General features: G+C 34.6%; 1 protein-coding gene and 1 long non-coding RNA gene across 2 annotated transcripts in view; one reads left to right on the forward strand and one right to left on the reverse strand.

The window, feature by feature from the left end:
* Positions 1-8723: 8723 nt before the first annotated feature.
* Positions 8724-11714, reverse strand: six2a (SIX homeobox 2a). Its single transcript, XM_019112977.2, has 2 exons — positions 10831-11714; positions 8724-9574 (listed from the first exon to the last, which is right to left on the reverse strand). The coding sequence occupies exons 1-2, from the start codon at positions 11388-11390 to the stop codon at positions 9268-9270; spliced, it is 867 nt and encodes a 288-aa protein (XP_018968522.1). The 5' UTR covers positions 11391-11714; the 3' UTR covers positions 8724-9267.
* A 696-nt stretch (positions 11715-12410) lies between these two features.
* Positions 12411-15774, forward strand: part of LOC122139408 — a 34760-nt gene continuing 31396 nt past the window's right edge. The window contains exon 1 of the long non-coding RNA XR_006156247.1: positions 12411-12588. This is a non-coding gene — a long non-coding RNA (uncharacterized LOC122139408). The remainder of the gene's footprint in view (positions 12589-15774) is intronic.

Raw genomic sequence — 15774 nt, forward strand, 5'->3', positions numbered from 1 at the left:
CTTTATGACAACTAGAGCAAGTTTTGAGGTAGAAGGGTAGAGACCTGATCAAGGCAAATATCATAAAAACATATGCAAATATAATAGCATATGTTTATATATGGCCAATGACCACAGTGCAAATGGCATCAGGAGGTAGAAATGTACAAGGGAATGTGCAAAATATCAGAGCAATGTACAGTGCAGTTTCTTCTTCTTCATATATATATATGATATATATATATATATATATATATATATATAATATATATATATATATATATATATATATAATATATATATATATATATATATATATATATAAAAACACCTAAAGCTTCATATTACGAATATTACTTTAATAACACTAACCAATACCATTATACACAATGGGGTGTCATACCAATTAAATTAAATCAGTTCAAAATCCATCTTAATCAAAATTAATTTACTCTGCAACAAAAATTGCACAAATAAATAAAGAAATGTTGGTTAAAGTGAAATGGTAGCCTTCTGTTGTATGGGCCATTCTACAGAATTGGTCACAAAGTCATGGTTGGAAACATCTTGAAAAAAATGTGTATTTTTCCAAAAAAATTGTATGTATGCAAATTGTATAATATCCAAGGTACACATTACTAGTAATATTTTCTGAACGTTTTGGAATATTTGTCCTCTCCCCAAATTTGTTAGCACCGAAACATAGTAATATTAATTAAATTAGAAGGGTTAATTTGACCTATTAAGATTTTGCTTACATCTAGATTGTAAATATATATTTTTGCTATTTTACATTTTTTAGAAGAGGTAAATCCATAAAAAATTAACTTTTATGAGAATGCAATTTATGAGATTTGTTGTATATTGAGTCCAATTTTTCTTTGTAAAAGGCAAAAAGTTAATCATACTGATTTCAAAGTTAAGGATTCATTAGTTTGAATAAACATTGAACCAAAAACCATCATAACATCTTAGTTGATAATTCACTATACTTTATTTTTGACAAAACATCCCATGTTTCGGTAGTGACAGCACATTTTCAGTAGTGACAGTAATGTTTTGGTAGCAACCACACACATTACAGAATTTAAAAAAAAAAAAAATCCATAACTGTACTAAAATTTTGTTTATTTCCCCCAAATATTAAGATTTTGTGTTCCCTTTTGTCACTACCGAACCATGATGACATATTTCAGTTGTGACTGTTTCAGTAGTGACAATTTTAGATACTTTTGAACCTAGATCAAAGATGCTAATCAGTGCATGGTTAGCTAGCATAGTTCTGAACAGTGGTAAACATATAAAAACTAAATGTTATGGAATAACTCCCCAAAAAGTGTGCTTAATTGCAGAAAAAGGTAGTAGTGGTGTTCCATAAAGTTACACACAGATACTTCAGACTTTTGAACACATTTACCTTTTGGTAATGCTCCCCATTACCAGTTTCTCCCATGTTTTGATTGTTTGTCAATTTCAGGTGTGTCCCATTACACTGTGTATTTAAGCCCTGTGTTTCCTGAGTCCTGCATCCGGTATTGTTCGTCTATCCCCTGCTACGTGTGTGTTCCTTGGATAAATAAAGACTTTAGATATAAATGCTCCTACATCTCCTCGCTCCTTCGTCTCCTCACTCCAACACAGTAGCAGCATCGTGACAATAAGAGAGGACACATGAATATTTTCTGATCATAAATGTATGGGTTTAGTTCAAATCAGTCCCCAATAGACTACAATATACACTGTTTCAGCAGTGACATGAAAAATGCGGAACACATAAAGTTTCATAATTTACAAAGAAAAAATATAAAAATATATATATATATATATATATATATATATATATATATATATATATATATATATATATATATATATATATATGATTTCAATATCATTTTCATAAGCTGAAATATAGGGGTTAGGGTTTGGGACAGCCACTTCCCGATTGAAAGTGACCAATAAATGATGATTTTATATATATTAAGCCTACTAATATTTTAAATATCATTGTGAGTTTCAATAGATAATAGAAGGATCTTAATAAACATTTACGATTTAAATATTTAAATGCTTTTTAACTGTGTTTTTTAGTTGTGGGACAGCAGCTTGCACCAATTCTGTAGAATGCCCCATATATGAAACTAAAACCAGCAATAGGTGGCGGGCAAGTCTCAAGAAGTGAATCATAGAATCGTTTATTCAACTGATTCTTTCAAACCGGCTAAATCATTCATAAACGAAGCCTTTCTGAATGAGTCAAACAATTATTGAGGATGAACCAAACACCATTCTGTGTTGCTGGTAGACGCCTCTTGCAGTACCCCTGCTGACCCTCTAGATGTCGCGAACACCTCGTTAAAATCACTGATTGTGTATTTATTTTCCAGGTCTCCTGAGAAGAAAATATGAGATGTAATAAAGATATAAGAGGTTATGAAGGTGCAAAGCAGAACGCTGCTGTAAACAACATGTCTATACTATTACCTTATTAAAGTAAGAGCTGTAGATGAGATGCTGATAATGAAAAGTAGCCTAGATTTGTGTCCACTTTCAAAGAAACCTATTTGTTGGTTTGTAGATTTATATCTATGTGAAATAAAAATCTTTTTATCCTTTATTCTGTAATTTATATTTAGCACTTATATATCATTGCTCTTTTGATGTTTATGAATGCTTCCATTGTCCTCATTTGTAAGTCGCTTTGGATAAAAGCATCTGCTAAATGATTAAATGTAAATGTAATATTAATAGGCTATTTAATTGTAATTATACAGTGTCCAGGTCACTCACTGGTGGGGAAGTCATGGCCCAATGGTTAGAGAGTTTGACTCCTAACCCTAAGATTGTGGGTTTGAGTCTCGGGCTGGCAATACCACGACTGAGGTGCCCTTGAGCAAAGCACCAAACCCCCAACTGCTCCCCGGGCGCCACAGCATAAATGGCTGCCCACTGCTCCGGGTGTGTGTGTGTGTGTGTGTGTGTGTGTGTGTGTGTGTGTGTGTGTGTGTGTGTGTGTGTGTGTGTGTGTGTGTTGTGTGTGCGCACTTTGGATGGGTTAAATGCAGAGCACGAATTCTGAGTATGGGTCACCATACTTGGCTGTATGTCACTCACTCAACTTACCCTGTGACCTGGCTCTTAAGTAAGCTTCAACATAAGGCAGACTGACTGTACCATTTTTTTTTGTCAAGTAGTCATATTTCAACAGCATGGTATTGTATGCCTTCTTATACTGTCAGATTAGTTTAAAGGGCATTCCAAAATACAGTTACTTTTGTTTAGCCTTTTTTTTTTTTCTTTTTCTAAGAATGCACTCAACTTTCTGCATTCTCACCGAAGGTTTCAGACTGCTCATATTCTGACAATAGACAATAGGGCTGCTTGGGTTCTCTGATGGCCAGTCAATCTCTGGATGACCAACAGTTATTCCAGTGAAGAGAAAGAAGAGTCTTATCTTCTCTTTTTCCCTCGTAATTTTTATTTATTTATTTTTTATTTTTTTGCTTGGCACATAATGCTGGTGGAAGAATACATATTTTAGATTTATTTTAGATTCAAAATATGTTTTATATGTGTCATTATGGGATAATCATGGGAATAGTTACATGTAATGGAATTAAGTAATTTAGTTACCAAATAAATGTAACTGTAATAAAACATATGAAAATGTTAATGACTACAAAGGGGATTACATCTGAATATTTTCACACACACACACACACACACACACACACACACACACACACACACACACACACACACATACACACACACACACACAGATTTAATTCAGTTCCTTCCCAAATTGCACTAACTGTTCTAAAATATGAGACATCAATGTTTCAGGAGTTTAAGACACGGGATATGATACATGCTTATTCAATAACTGTTTTATTTGAGTTTGTGTATATGCTTTACTTTTTAGTATTAACTGTTGTTGTTTTGTTTGTTTTTTCCCATGGCATTGTTATGCCAGTATTTCCTGTCATAGATATGATTTCAAAAACAGTATCATAGCTATTAAAATTAAATCTGTATTAACCTCAGAATGATCTTAAGGTAAAAATAGGTGCTATAGTTTGGTTTTGTGGTGGCTGTGCTTCAAAATTAAATTTTTATAATCTTAATTCATGTCATGAAGTACTTTGAGTCCTGGCAGTAGTCAGTGTACTACAACAGTACTAGGCTACTGTAATGTTAACCCTGCCTGCTTTAAATGTATAAAAATGATTATCAGTTGAAAACATTTAGAAAAAATAATCAAAATGTAATCAAATGTAATCAGTTATACATTACTTTAATAAAAAGTAAATTAAATAGTTACACTGCTTATTACATTTTAAATAGGGTAATATTTAATCTGTAACCTATTACATTTCCAAAGTAACCTTCCCTACACTGATGGGATAACTTACATGTGAAATACCTAGAAAAAATTATATATATATATATATATATATATATATATATATATATATATATATATATATATATATATATATATATATATATATAGTTATAAAAGGCCAATAGACATATTGTCTTATTTATTATTATTATTTATTTATTTATTTTTCAAGAATTAGTCGTTTTGCTACAACGTAAACCTGACACAACTATAGGCTATGTTTCAGAGATGGTCAACAACCTTTCTGCAGCTACTCATTCGTTCACTAGAGGGCATCAATGAGATCACAACATGAAGAGTTTCATTCATGCTTTGCTGTGCAGTCCCTGTTACTTTTAATGTTGTTTATAGATTGTAGCAAAGCAACCCCATCAACACGTTTACTTAGCTATCTATATGGGGACATTCATAGATGTATATTGTTTTATATAGTCTAACTAGCTTCTATTTAAAATGTATTATTTTTATGTTCAGCTAGTTTAGCTGGTTTTTGTTACTGTTCCTTCTACGACATATCCTAACCCTAAACGAAAACTTTCTGCATCTTTACAAATTTGTTAATATATTTTATTTTATTTATTTATTCATTTATTTTTAATTAGGGTGTCCCCAAAAATTATGTTTTAGGAATTTTCAGGGTAGGCCTATACATAAATAAATATATGGTTAAGTAGACACACACACGTTGGTATTTGTGGCTTACGGGGACTCTCTAGTCTACGTGGTTTTTCTTATGTACAAACATTATATCCCCTTATTCTACCCCTAAACCTACCCATCACAGAAAACTTTCTGCATATCTACATTTAAAAAAAAAAAAAACCTTGCTATGTTTTTAAGCAGTTTTTACGACGACACAAGAAGGGTCCATGTTCATTTTCACGTTGTAATAACTATATCATTATAAACATTTGTGTCCTCATAAACCATATTTTAAACCTGCACACTTTTCCATTGCATCGCAAGGCCACTTTGTATCTGGCCATTCCTGATTAACCTGGTTTTGAAACCTTATCAGTTCCTACGTCAACCTTACCAACACAGAACGTTATTTAAAACCGTTTACTAATTGCACAAATCACGTGTAATTTCTGCATTAAGCTTCTCCATTTCTATGCGTCATGCAAGGTGTGCAATGAATTATACTGAGTTATGTAGCAAGAGGTTGGTTGTGTTTTCAAAAGTCATAGAATTGTAATCAGCCTCTGAATAAGTATTAAATGCAGTACTTTTTCCTTAAAAGTAGAACAAGCATTTCATATATAAAAGTAGCAGTGAACTTTTAATAAATAGTGGGTTAAAATAATAACACCTATGCAGGATGTGAACAAAACAACACAAAACAACGATTTGACGTTCCAAGCAAGTAAAGATGATTCATGTCTTATTTTTGAAAAATTAGGGATATTATTTGGGATATATGTTCGGGCTCAGGTCAAATAACACGATGCCACAGTTGCGACCTAATCTGCCATAGAGGAAACAAGGAACGTGTTATGCATCATGACACCTATAGACCAGAAAAGCTTACCTTGGTTACCATTACAGGCAGTCATTCTCCTTGGTTTTATAAATGAACATGCATGAATTATTTGCCTAAATGTCGCCGAGTTAACAGTTGCCATGTATTTCCGAAGAATAAAAGGATTACGCTAGATAGAGAATTTTGTAATGTGATAACTCTTCATCAGACCGTCTGCAAAAATAAAAAAATATTCGCTTTTAATAAAATATAGTCTGCTGACATTGTTAAATGTCACTAGGCAAAGTTCAATGAAAGTAAGCTAATGATTAAAATGAATATGGATAGCTATTTTTAGGGGGGAAAAATAATTTAAAATGTGTTCCAAGGACGTTGTTAATAAGATTGCATAGCTATATTTGCAAGCGAACTGTAGCCTACCCCATAGAAAAACCTGAAGAATAATTCTGTAATATGTATCTACATTTTTTTATGATAATGCTTTGATAATGATAATAATTTATTTATTTGTATCATTATTTATTCATTATTTATATGCCTTTAATTCATTTGGAGTCATTAACCTATATCTGTCCGTGATAAAGCGTGATTTATGTATTTGTATCATTGTTCGTTTATTTAGCCGATATTTATTCCTATTCATTCATTTATGATCTAAGAGAGTCATGGATCTATAGCTATCCAGTTCTTGTATTCAGGTTAGCAGCACTTAATACTGATCAGGTTACTGAAGCCTAAAATCTAAAAATGTTGTCCGAATTATACAAACAGGAATGTTATATAAACACATATAGATAGGCTATATGTTTATGGTGAAAATTTTAGCTTCAGTCTTCAGTCCAGTGAATTCTACCTAAATTAAATAATTAAATGTCTTGAGTCAAGCTCAAAACAATGACTTTTTAACTATTAAATGTATATATATATATATATATATATATATATATATATATATATATATATATATATATATATATATATATATATATATATATACACATACATACATACAAATTTAAATCCTGTAAATGAAAAAAAAAAGTTTTAAGCTGTACGAAGAAAGGAAAGTCGTTTTTAGTCTTTTAACCTGTAAAGAATATAACCAATACGCATGATAAATGCTTCTATAGAGCAACAGTTTTGAATAGCAACAATATTAGCCTATATGTAACAAGAAAAGTGTTTCATTTGTTTCATGCATATTAGTTGTTGTTTTTTTGTTGTTGTTGTTGTTGTTGTTTGGACAGAGCAAGCCCCCTCAAAAATGGAGCTCTGTGGAAATTCATAGTGCAAAAAAATTAAAACTGCATTTGGGAACAGACCCATTATTAAAAATGAGATAGCACCAATGAGAGAGGTGGTGAAGGAGACTGGTGATGGAATGCAACTAACGCAAAATTGCAAGACTGTTAAACGTCATCTCCTCATAAACCAGCTTTCCAGCATTAACTCAGCGTATAAGATTGCATTTATAGCGTATTAGCCTCTCTACTGAGAGAGCTTTTCTTTACATCTTTTGCCCGAAGTTTTTACGACCTATCCGCCTCTCTTACAGCATACATAGACTCAGTAACATATACAGCGTTATAGACATTTGTTGAGTTCTAAAAAGGACACAAACAACATTAATCTATTGTACTTAATTCTCTGGAGACACAGACCATGTTTTTTTTTAAATACCAGTGCAACAAACTTGGTGTCGTAGGTTAATAAGCCTTTTCAGAATAATTGCTACCACATTGTTTAAAAGTGAAATAATTTGCTTGAACACAGGACTGTTGAAAACTAATGTGATCCTGCGTACACTAAAGTACACAAAAAGTAATTAAGTAGGCTACCAGATAAAATAAACGTGTAGATTTATGAAAACACTAACCCTGTAAAAAGGAATGTGCACCAATAGAAGAAAAATAACATCATCTCCTTTTTGGATATGTGTGAACAGATTTGACTATGATAATATTATGCATTGTGTACAGACATCCGATGAACTGGTGTACGCATAATCTAGCGTGAACGAATGTTGAGCGGTTCAAATCACGGCATTTTAATACAATGTATTTTTTCTTAATATTTTGAAGTAGAATACGTCCATTCTAAAACTGTGAAAAAAAAATAGTAGCCTATTTCACGATGTCTCACAAACTGCAGCTAGAGAACTACTTAATCTCTTACTGAGTTACAGCCTAGCTAATAATAACAAAAGTAAATAAATAAATAGGCTAATAATAAAATAAAATAAATAAGACTAATTATTATTTTGTCTCATTGGCAAGTAAGTTTCAAATGATAATAATAATAATGGTAGCCTAATTATTTATCCATTAATCTCATAATTAATCCGTGTCCTAGGAATAAAATTATTTCAAAGAATGGCATCATTCTGGTAGCTGTATGCCTAATGGTGTGCTCGAGCATTGTGCGGCACTGAAATATCTGTTCATAATTATGGATAGGCCTATGGAACACAATGAATATCAGATTAGCTATAGAACCTCATGACACGTGCACTGTGAAGTTTCTGAACATTAGAAAAAAACTGGCATTACAAAATTGGGCATTACAAGAAACATACATATATTTCCATTTTTTAAGGGCTAGTATGTCAGTGCAGTGGTCAAAAAGCTATAACCGTTACTGTAACATTGACCACATCATGTTATAAATCCAAAATCTTATAATTTCTAAAGATTAATTATTGAATCAATAAAGATCATGTTCAATGCAGTCTAAAACTATTTTTCGGAACCACCACGTGACCAGATGCATGTCATTTTTGTAAACAGGGTCTCCTACGATCAAATCAGAACACCTGTTCAGACCAGAGCACAACAAAACCATTCAAACATTTTCTTTGCTCAGTAAATGCATCTTATTTTATTGTTAAGGGTATATGAAACTATGATGTGTTTGGAGTTTATTGATCCCAAAGGTTACATGCAGTCGCTTTCCAAAAGTAAAATACAAATGAAAATGAAAAGATGCCCCATTGTCCTTCAAAAATAGTGTGTTGACATTAAAACATTTCATTAAACGAAATCCCATTAAAGTCAAACGACATATGGCCTTTTTAAGAGAATAAATGTAAACAAACGGAATATGCGACTGAAAAATCCTGGGTCAATTGCAATCTAAAATAATAACGCTATCAAATAATGTTGATATTAACAATTAAGACGTTTATTAGCATGTTTATTAACAATAGATCATGGCATTACATTCTAGAAAAATACCTCTATCAAGGCTCTCCATACCACCTTTCCGAGTAGGTCAGCCGACAAACATCCACAACTCTCTTTGTCCGTTCCATGTCTCATTTGCTTTTGTTTTATACGTGTCTGGAGATGTTTACTCTAAACGTTCATGTACAAGCGTCCTTTGGAAAGGGTCCACATGTTTAAGAGCCGAGGTCAACCAAGTTTGATGACATAGGGTTCAGTATAGTGTCGTGTAATGAATGGTGGTGATGCACGGAATCTGCACTTGGCACTGGGATGGCGCTGGGACCGGGTGGAGGTGCGAGGCCGTGGAGGGACTGAAGCCCGGAGTTTGACGTGAGGAGCAAGGCCGGGCTTGACGAGGTGTGATCTGGGGTACCAGACGGCGTTTTGTCGTCGTCCGAGCTTCCTAAAATAGTCTTATTTCCATTCATGGAAGACGTTAACGGGTTGTGACTGTTTGTGTTCGAGTTCTCATTATTCTCCCTGTGAAAATGAGAAATTAGAGTTAGGGGTAGAGCAACATATCCAACAAGTTTAGTATTCAAAACTGTTAGTGGGCTGTAATTAATATTCACTCATCTGCTCTAAAACCATGTCTGACATTACAGGGACAAGCTATAAACTAAACAAACAAATAAATACGTACTAACATATAAAACACACCTTCTGCCAACAATAATTATAATAATAGGCCTAATAATAAAAATAATGTCATTATTGTAATATTATTCGCATATTTTATAAGTAGTTTATAATAATATTAATATTATTAAATTTAATATTATTAAATTTAATATTATTTTATTTAATTATTTACAACATCCTAATATTATAGGATATCATTTGAAGACAACGTCTTAAATGTTTATATTAGAAATATTTTGTTAGAAAATACAATAAATAATTAATTAAATAAATAATAAAAAAATCTCTACCCTTGGTCTATTACAATAGAGTATCATACAACGTAACACAAATATAAGGCATGTACGTCTGTCAGCGGTGTGTAGATTTGTGTCTGAATCAATAATTCGTCCTATTGCACTTCTTAATTCGTGTCGATATTAATACCTTGTATTAAAGTACGTTCAAACACCTACTGATTTATCTAAATTCTCAATCACAACATGTCAAGTAAAGGTTCTTTCATGAAATATTAATTAAGTATAAAGTATCGGGAAACGTACGAGCTCGTTTAATGGTTTACACTGTGGTTTCAACTTGACTACCTCGCCTGCGGGTGAAACAAGACACCCGTTTAAGGAGTATGCAACTGCACACATTCTAAACAAGAATATAAGTACCGATAAGTTAACTCTTTCAATTCGAAAAACTTTCTTATTAATTATCAGTGGACTATTTCACCTAAAGTTAGGCCTATACACCATAATAGGCTACACACAGCACGCTTTATGGCATTTTTAGAAAAGGATAGAAAACTACTCCGTTTAAGAAAAGTATAGACATATTGTTAAAGATAATAGCCTAAATATACATATAAAACGACATTAACAGAATTGGAGAAATTATGACATTTGTAGTGACTGTCTGGCCATCCATCTGTGGGATTTTTTTTAATGCAAGTTTATTTTAAGATGTTATAGGCTACTGACCGCTGACTTAATGCACTTTACACGACGTGAATGAATGCATTCCATATAAAGAAAGTGTTTTAATTAATTTGAAACAAGTATCCGAAACTATTTTTTTAGCTAGTTATTAACGTACTAGACTCGTACCTTTCCTTAGCCTCCGCTGCTCGGTCGCGTTGGCGTCTGTTTTTAAACCAGTTACTGACTTGTGTCGTCGTTAGCCCCGTTGCCTCTGCTAGTTCCCTCTTCTCCCGCGGGGAAGGGTATGGGTTATGGGTGTACCATTCCCGCAGCACGCTCCTGCTCTTCTCTTTAAAGCAGTAACTTGTCTCCTCGCCGTCCCAAATGGAGCGGGGTAGCGGAAACTTTCTTCGGACGCGGTACTTCCCAACAGCCCCAAGAGGGCGGCCCCGGAGCTTCTCAGCCTCGACATAATGCGCTTTGAGCCACAGCTGCTGCAACTTCGGATGGTTGTGCGGAGAGAACTGGTGGCTCTCCAGAATCTTATAAAGCTCTCTGAAATTTCCCCTATGAAAAGCGACCACAGCTTTTGCTTTGAGCACACTCTCGTTCTTGTGGAGATGTTCGCAAGCCGGCAGAGACCACAAGAAGCGGCCGAGACGTTCAATGTTTCCACCCTGCTGAAGGACCTCGCAGACGCACGCCACTTGCTCTTGCGTAAAGCCGAATGTGGGAAGCATAGACATGGTTCGTCACGAATAAACGTTCACTTCTTGTCGTACTTATGTCTGTTTTAACGATGAGAGGGACAGTTCTTCAACAGATTTGAAGTAAAACCTTTAGGAGACAAAAAATTAGAACGACTTCTTGAGTAGACGAAATCAAATCCCACTCCGGGCGTAGAGAGGCATACAACTTTAGATCCGTTCAAGCAAGCATAATACACCGTATATCCATCTAAAGCACACGAGAGAAAGGTGTTCCTCCTGCGCGAGTCTCTCGCCACCTCTTCTATGTCGTTTCAGCATAACCCACTCCCGAAGAAGGACCTCGCTCTCTTGTTTTAATAATATTATTCTAAGCTGGCAAGAAAAGCGATTATGTGAACTGTGATTGGTTGGTTATCTGACACGGGGATGATGAGGATAAGACAATAGTTTTAGTGAAATTATTTGCCATGGTTACGCTGTCATTCAAGGTAACCTGATATGCTTTGAGGTGGCTCCTTGGGCTGGCTGACTGATTATTCCCTTCATTTAGAGCCCGCCCACCTACGTCGAAATATAACCTCGACTTTCCCTGTATATTACATTTTTGCCCGGGGTTTGACAGACACTTCCAGCAACCAAAGAGCGCTGATCTTTGAGGTAGTGAGGTAGCAGCAGTTGAGATGAGAGCGCCAGAGCAAGACTGCGCACCAGACGCTCTCCAAACCAAGGAGTGAGTGACCATAAGCAGACAATCCACTCTGCAAACACCACTCTTAACTTGTTGATCACATCAAAACTATTTAAGCGTTTGAGAAACTCTCAGAAACCACACACAGACTCTCTCTGATTCTTTTGCAGCACATCATTATGACTGCTATCAAATGCAATAAAATAAAATCACAGTTTGACACAAACATGTTTTTTGCGAGCACATTCAGTCTGCATTTTATTTTTTCTGTTCAATTTAGTTTTTTTTTTTTTTTTTTTTTTTTTTTTTTAACGGACCAGTTGTGCTGTCTTCTGCATTATTTAGCAGTTTTTGAGGATAAACAAGAGGGTATGTTTCTCCAAGTGCACACGCGTGAAAGCCAGGCATTATGGACTGGAGTGCAACAGGGTTGGAGGGCGTTTTTAAGTAGTATAGAGCGGTGTTCAAGGATACACATTAGAAAGAACATCGATTGGGTATCATACCACAAAGGCATGTGAAACACTGCGAGGGACGTTTGTACCGGTAAGACAACTCAGATTCATTAAAAATGCTTTTGACAAAAGTTAATCGAAGTAAGAACAGTATAATGTTCGTCCTATATATATATATATATATATATATATATATATATATACATATATATATATATATATATTCTGAACCAGATCTACATTTGTTTTTCTCAACCTTAACACGTAAAACACTGCACATACAAGTGAGAGAGGCGCGAGAGGCACATCTTTTAATGGTGCCTATTACGCACACCATCATTGGCATATCATCAGTCAGAGTCGGTAGTCTGAACTGTAACTCACCATGTAGTGGCACAGAAACAAAGTTCTGCTTTAATCAGAAACACTCTCTGATTTCAGCTGAATGGTACTTGAGGCTACAAGAAAGTTGAGCAAAATCGCATCTAACATGAAATAAAAATACTGACGCTGTTGAGACATGCCAAACTTGTCATAAAGCAGAGGGAAATTTTCTTAGTTTAAAGTCTAGTGTCTTTGCAGTTTTTTAGAGACCCGTGCTGTATTGCTGCAGTAAAGGCCTGTGATGTGGCTTGTTAGTGAAGAAGACTTCAAAACTTGCAGAGCATATTATTGAAAACACGTCAAAGCATGTAACATTCTCTGAGGTTAACATCATAGTAAGATTACAATGCTAAATTTCAAATGTACCACTTTAACTGGTAATTTTGCATAATATAGTCGCCTAAAGTACACTGGGTCGTTTTACATGTATAAATATATTTCTATGCAAGTTCTGAAAATAAATAATGAAACAAGTAATCAATGTTTCTGACGTATTTTTCAATAGACATGCTAGTGATCTAATGACTCGACAAATCTAGCATCTATTGAATTCAATATTTCACTTTTTACATCAGCAACAATAATTATTACAACACAAAATATAAAATATATAATTATCTACATAATTAACACGTACGAAAGAACAAGAACCTACACTCAGATTACAGCTAAAAAGATACTGTACATGCTGAATTTAACTCAGGTTAATGACTTTTGTTGATATTGTGATAAGTAAATAAATATTAGGCTAAGCAAAATAATAATAAATAAAAGTAGAGCTATTAATTTCAGTCTCGAAGACGTCCACTGCCCTTGGAAATGAGTATTAATATATATTTGCTGTGAGTAAACATTCCACATGTTACTTTGATCCCATTACTTAATAATCTATCATCCCTTACTTAATAAAAAATATCTGATTTCCTATTAATGCAGATGAACATAATATGATGGTCAAAAAAACATAGTTCGCCTAGGTACGTTACCAGTTTAGGGCTAAATAGTGAGCTTATTCTATGATCGTCACAAATCGAGGTATTTTACCTATATTTTCCATTTGTGACACTCTGATGAAACTATAACAATGCAGTGAAGTGAAGCAATGGAAAACACATACTGAAAGGATTTTGGATGCTCTGTGTGTGTGTGTGTGGTGGGGGTATGTCAGTGACAGGCCAAATCAAGGTACTCGTCTCGCCTTGACACTGTTTGTAAACGGCTTGTTTCCACGGATCATTTTGATCAGAGCTTCGCGGGACCTGCGCTGCTCGTCTGCACGGTGATTATTACAATGCTGATGAATGGGGATCGCGTTTCGTCTAATAGCCGCCCCCTGTTTTGACAACCTCCCACAGCTAACCGGAGAGCGCGCAGCCGCGACCTCCACTAATTGGACTGATTATTGCAAGATGTTTTTTCCTCTCTCGAAAGCGCAGGGTGGCGGCAGTGCGCGGCTGCTCCGTGGCTTGCACCAGCACCACAAGACCTGATGAGTTACATTCTTTCAGACATGTCATGTTTAGCCGGAATAGAAGGAATTAAACCCAGACGTGTGGTGTCAATGTGCGGTTCAGTGGAAGCAAAACAAGACACCCGTCGTAATTAAAAACTGAAATGTATCGTATTAATAGATAATCAAGTTTATTTCAATTGAGCAATAAAAAGACCTAGTCGACATAAGTGTGCATATAATGCTGTCAGTCACGAAGCACTTTCTATGTATCTCTAAACACAAAGACTTAACAGCACGGGAAAATTTATAGGCCTGGCTAAATCTGACACAGTATGAGTGACTAAAATTGTATGTATTTGTATTGTTTTTGCGACCCATTTTTGCCGTTTTGTGCGTCTGCAAGGTTTCCTAGCCTAATTGTTTACTTTTTCGAATAAAAATGCTTATATAATATGAAGTTTTGTAAATGGGTCATAATTATTTTGAACTTGAATTTGATGAATACAAACAAACAAACAAACAAACAAATGTATTAATGTTACAGCCTGTCGCTACATGCACACTTTGTACATGCCATTACGTTTCGGTTTGGAAATAATAAATAAATAATAGCTAGAATTTAAAACCAGATAGGAAAATGGTCATTTTATTTCAAAGTTTGAGACAGCCCAAAACACATTGAAACATAAATGTGTTACAACACTTACCCTCTGCTAAATAAATTCAAACTATCACAATGAATGTACATTTGATTCAGTTGGTAACGAAATTTGTTGTATGCCCTGGGTAATTTGCTACTGAAGCCGGATGAGTCCCTTTATAGGAAACGATGATGGCGCCCTTTAAGCAACAAGTGATTTTCTTCAAATGCTGGCTTGGTGGCGTAACGGCTTATTGGTATTACATTAGTGCAAGAAATTTCACCCATTCTGACTGTCTCCGTACATTTGAAACTATTAGGAATGGTTATGGTTATTGGTGAACAACTTATTGTGACGTGCACAGACTTTTGTGCTCCCAGGAGACTGGAGTGGCGCGTGACACACGAGGCGAATCTCAAAGGGAGCAGTAGTAGCCCAGTTGTCTCTCACTTCGTTCTAAACGCCAGATGAGCCATCACGCTAAACTCAAGAATACAGAAAAGCAAATTATAGATTAGCTCAAATTTCTGGCCATGTCTAGGTTGATTTATTATGACAGTAGTAGTAATGATACAAGATGGCAATATTAAGCACGGCGGGGGAGAAAATACCTATGCATAAAATTAACTTAATAAACATTAAAACCATCTGAAGGTAAATTATAAATATTTGAGCATAAGCGTGAAATAAATGGCAAGAGGACAAAAGGGTGTCAAACCAGGCAAATGCAATGCTGAAGTTTCACTCGATATTGTAGGATATGGATATAATAAAAAAATCGAACATTAAAAAATGACAG

Source organism: Cyprinus carpio, chromosome B13 (assembly GCF_018340385.1).
Source record: "Cyprinus carpio isolate SPL01 chromosome B13, ASM1834038v1, whole genome shotgun sequence".
Lineage (NCBI taxonomy): Eukaryota > Metazoa > Chordata > Actinopteri > Cypriniformes > Cyprinidae > Cyprinus > Cyprinus carpio.

Coding starts and splice junctions, on each gene's coding strand:
- six2a (XM_019112977.2), bottom strand. CDS start 11,390: ATGTCTATGCTTCCCACATTCGGCTTTACGCAAGAGCAAGTGGCGTGC. Junction 9,575..10,830: donor GCAGCGGAGGCTAAGGAAAG/GTACGAGTCTAG, acceptor TCATTTTCACAG/GGAGAATAATGAGAACTCGA.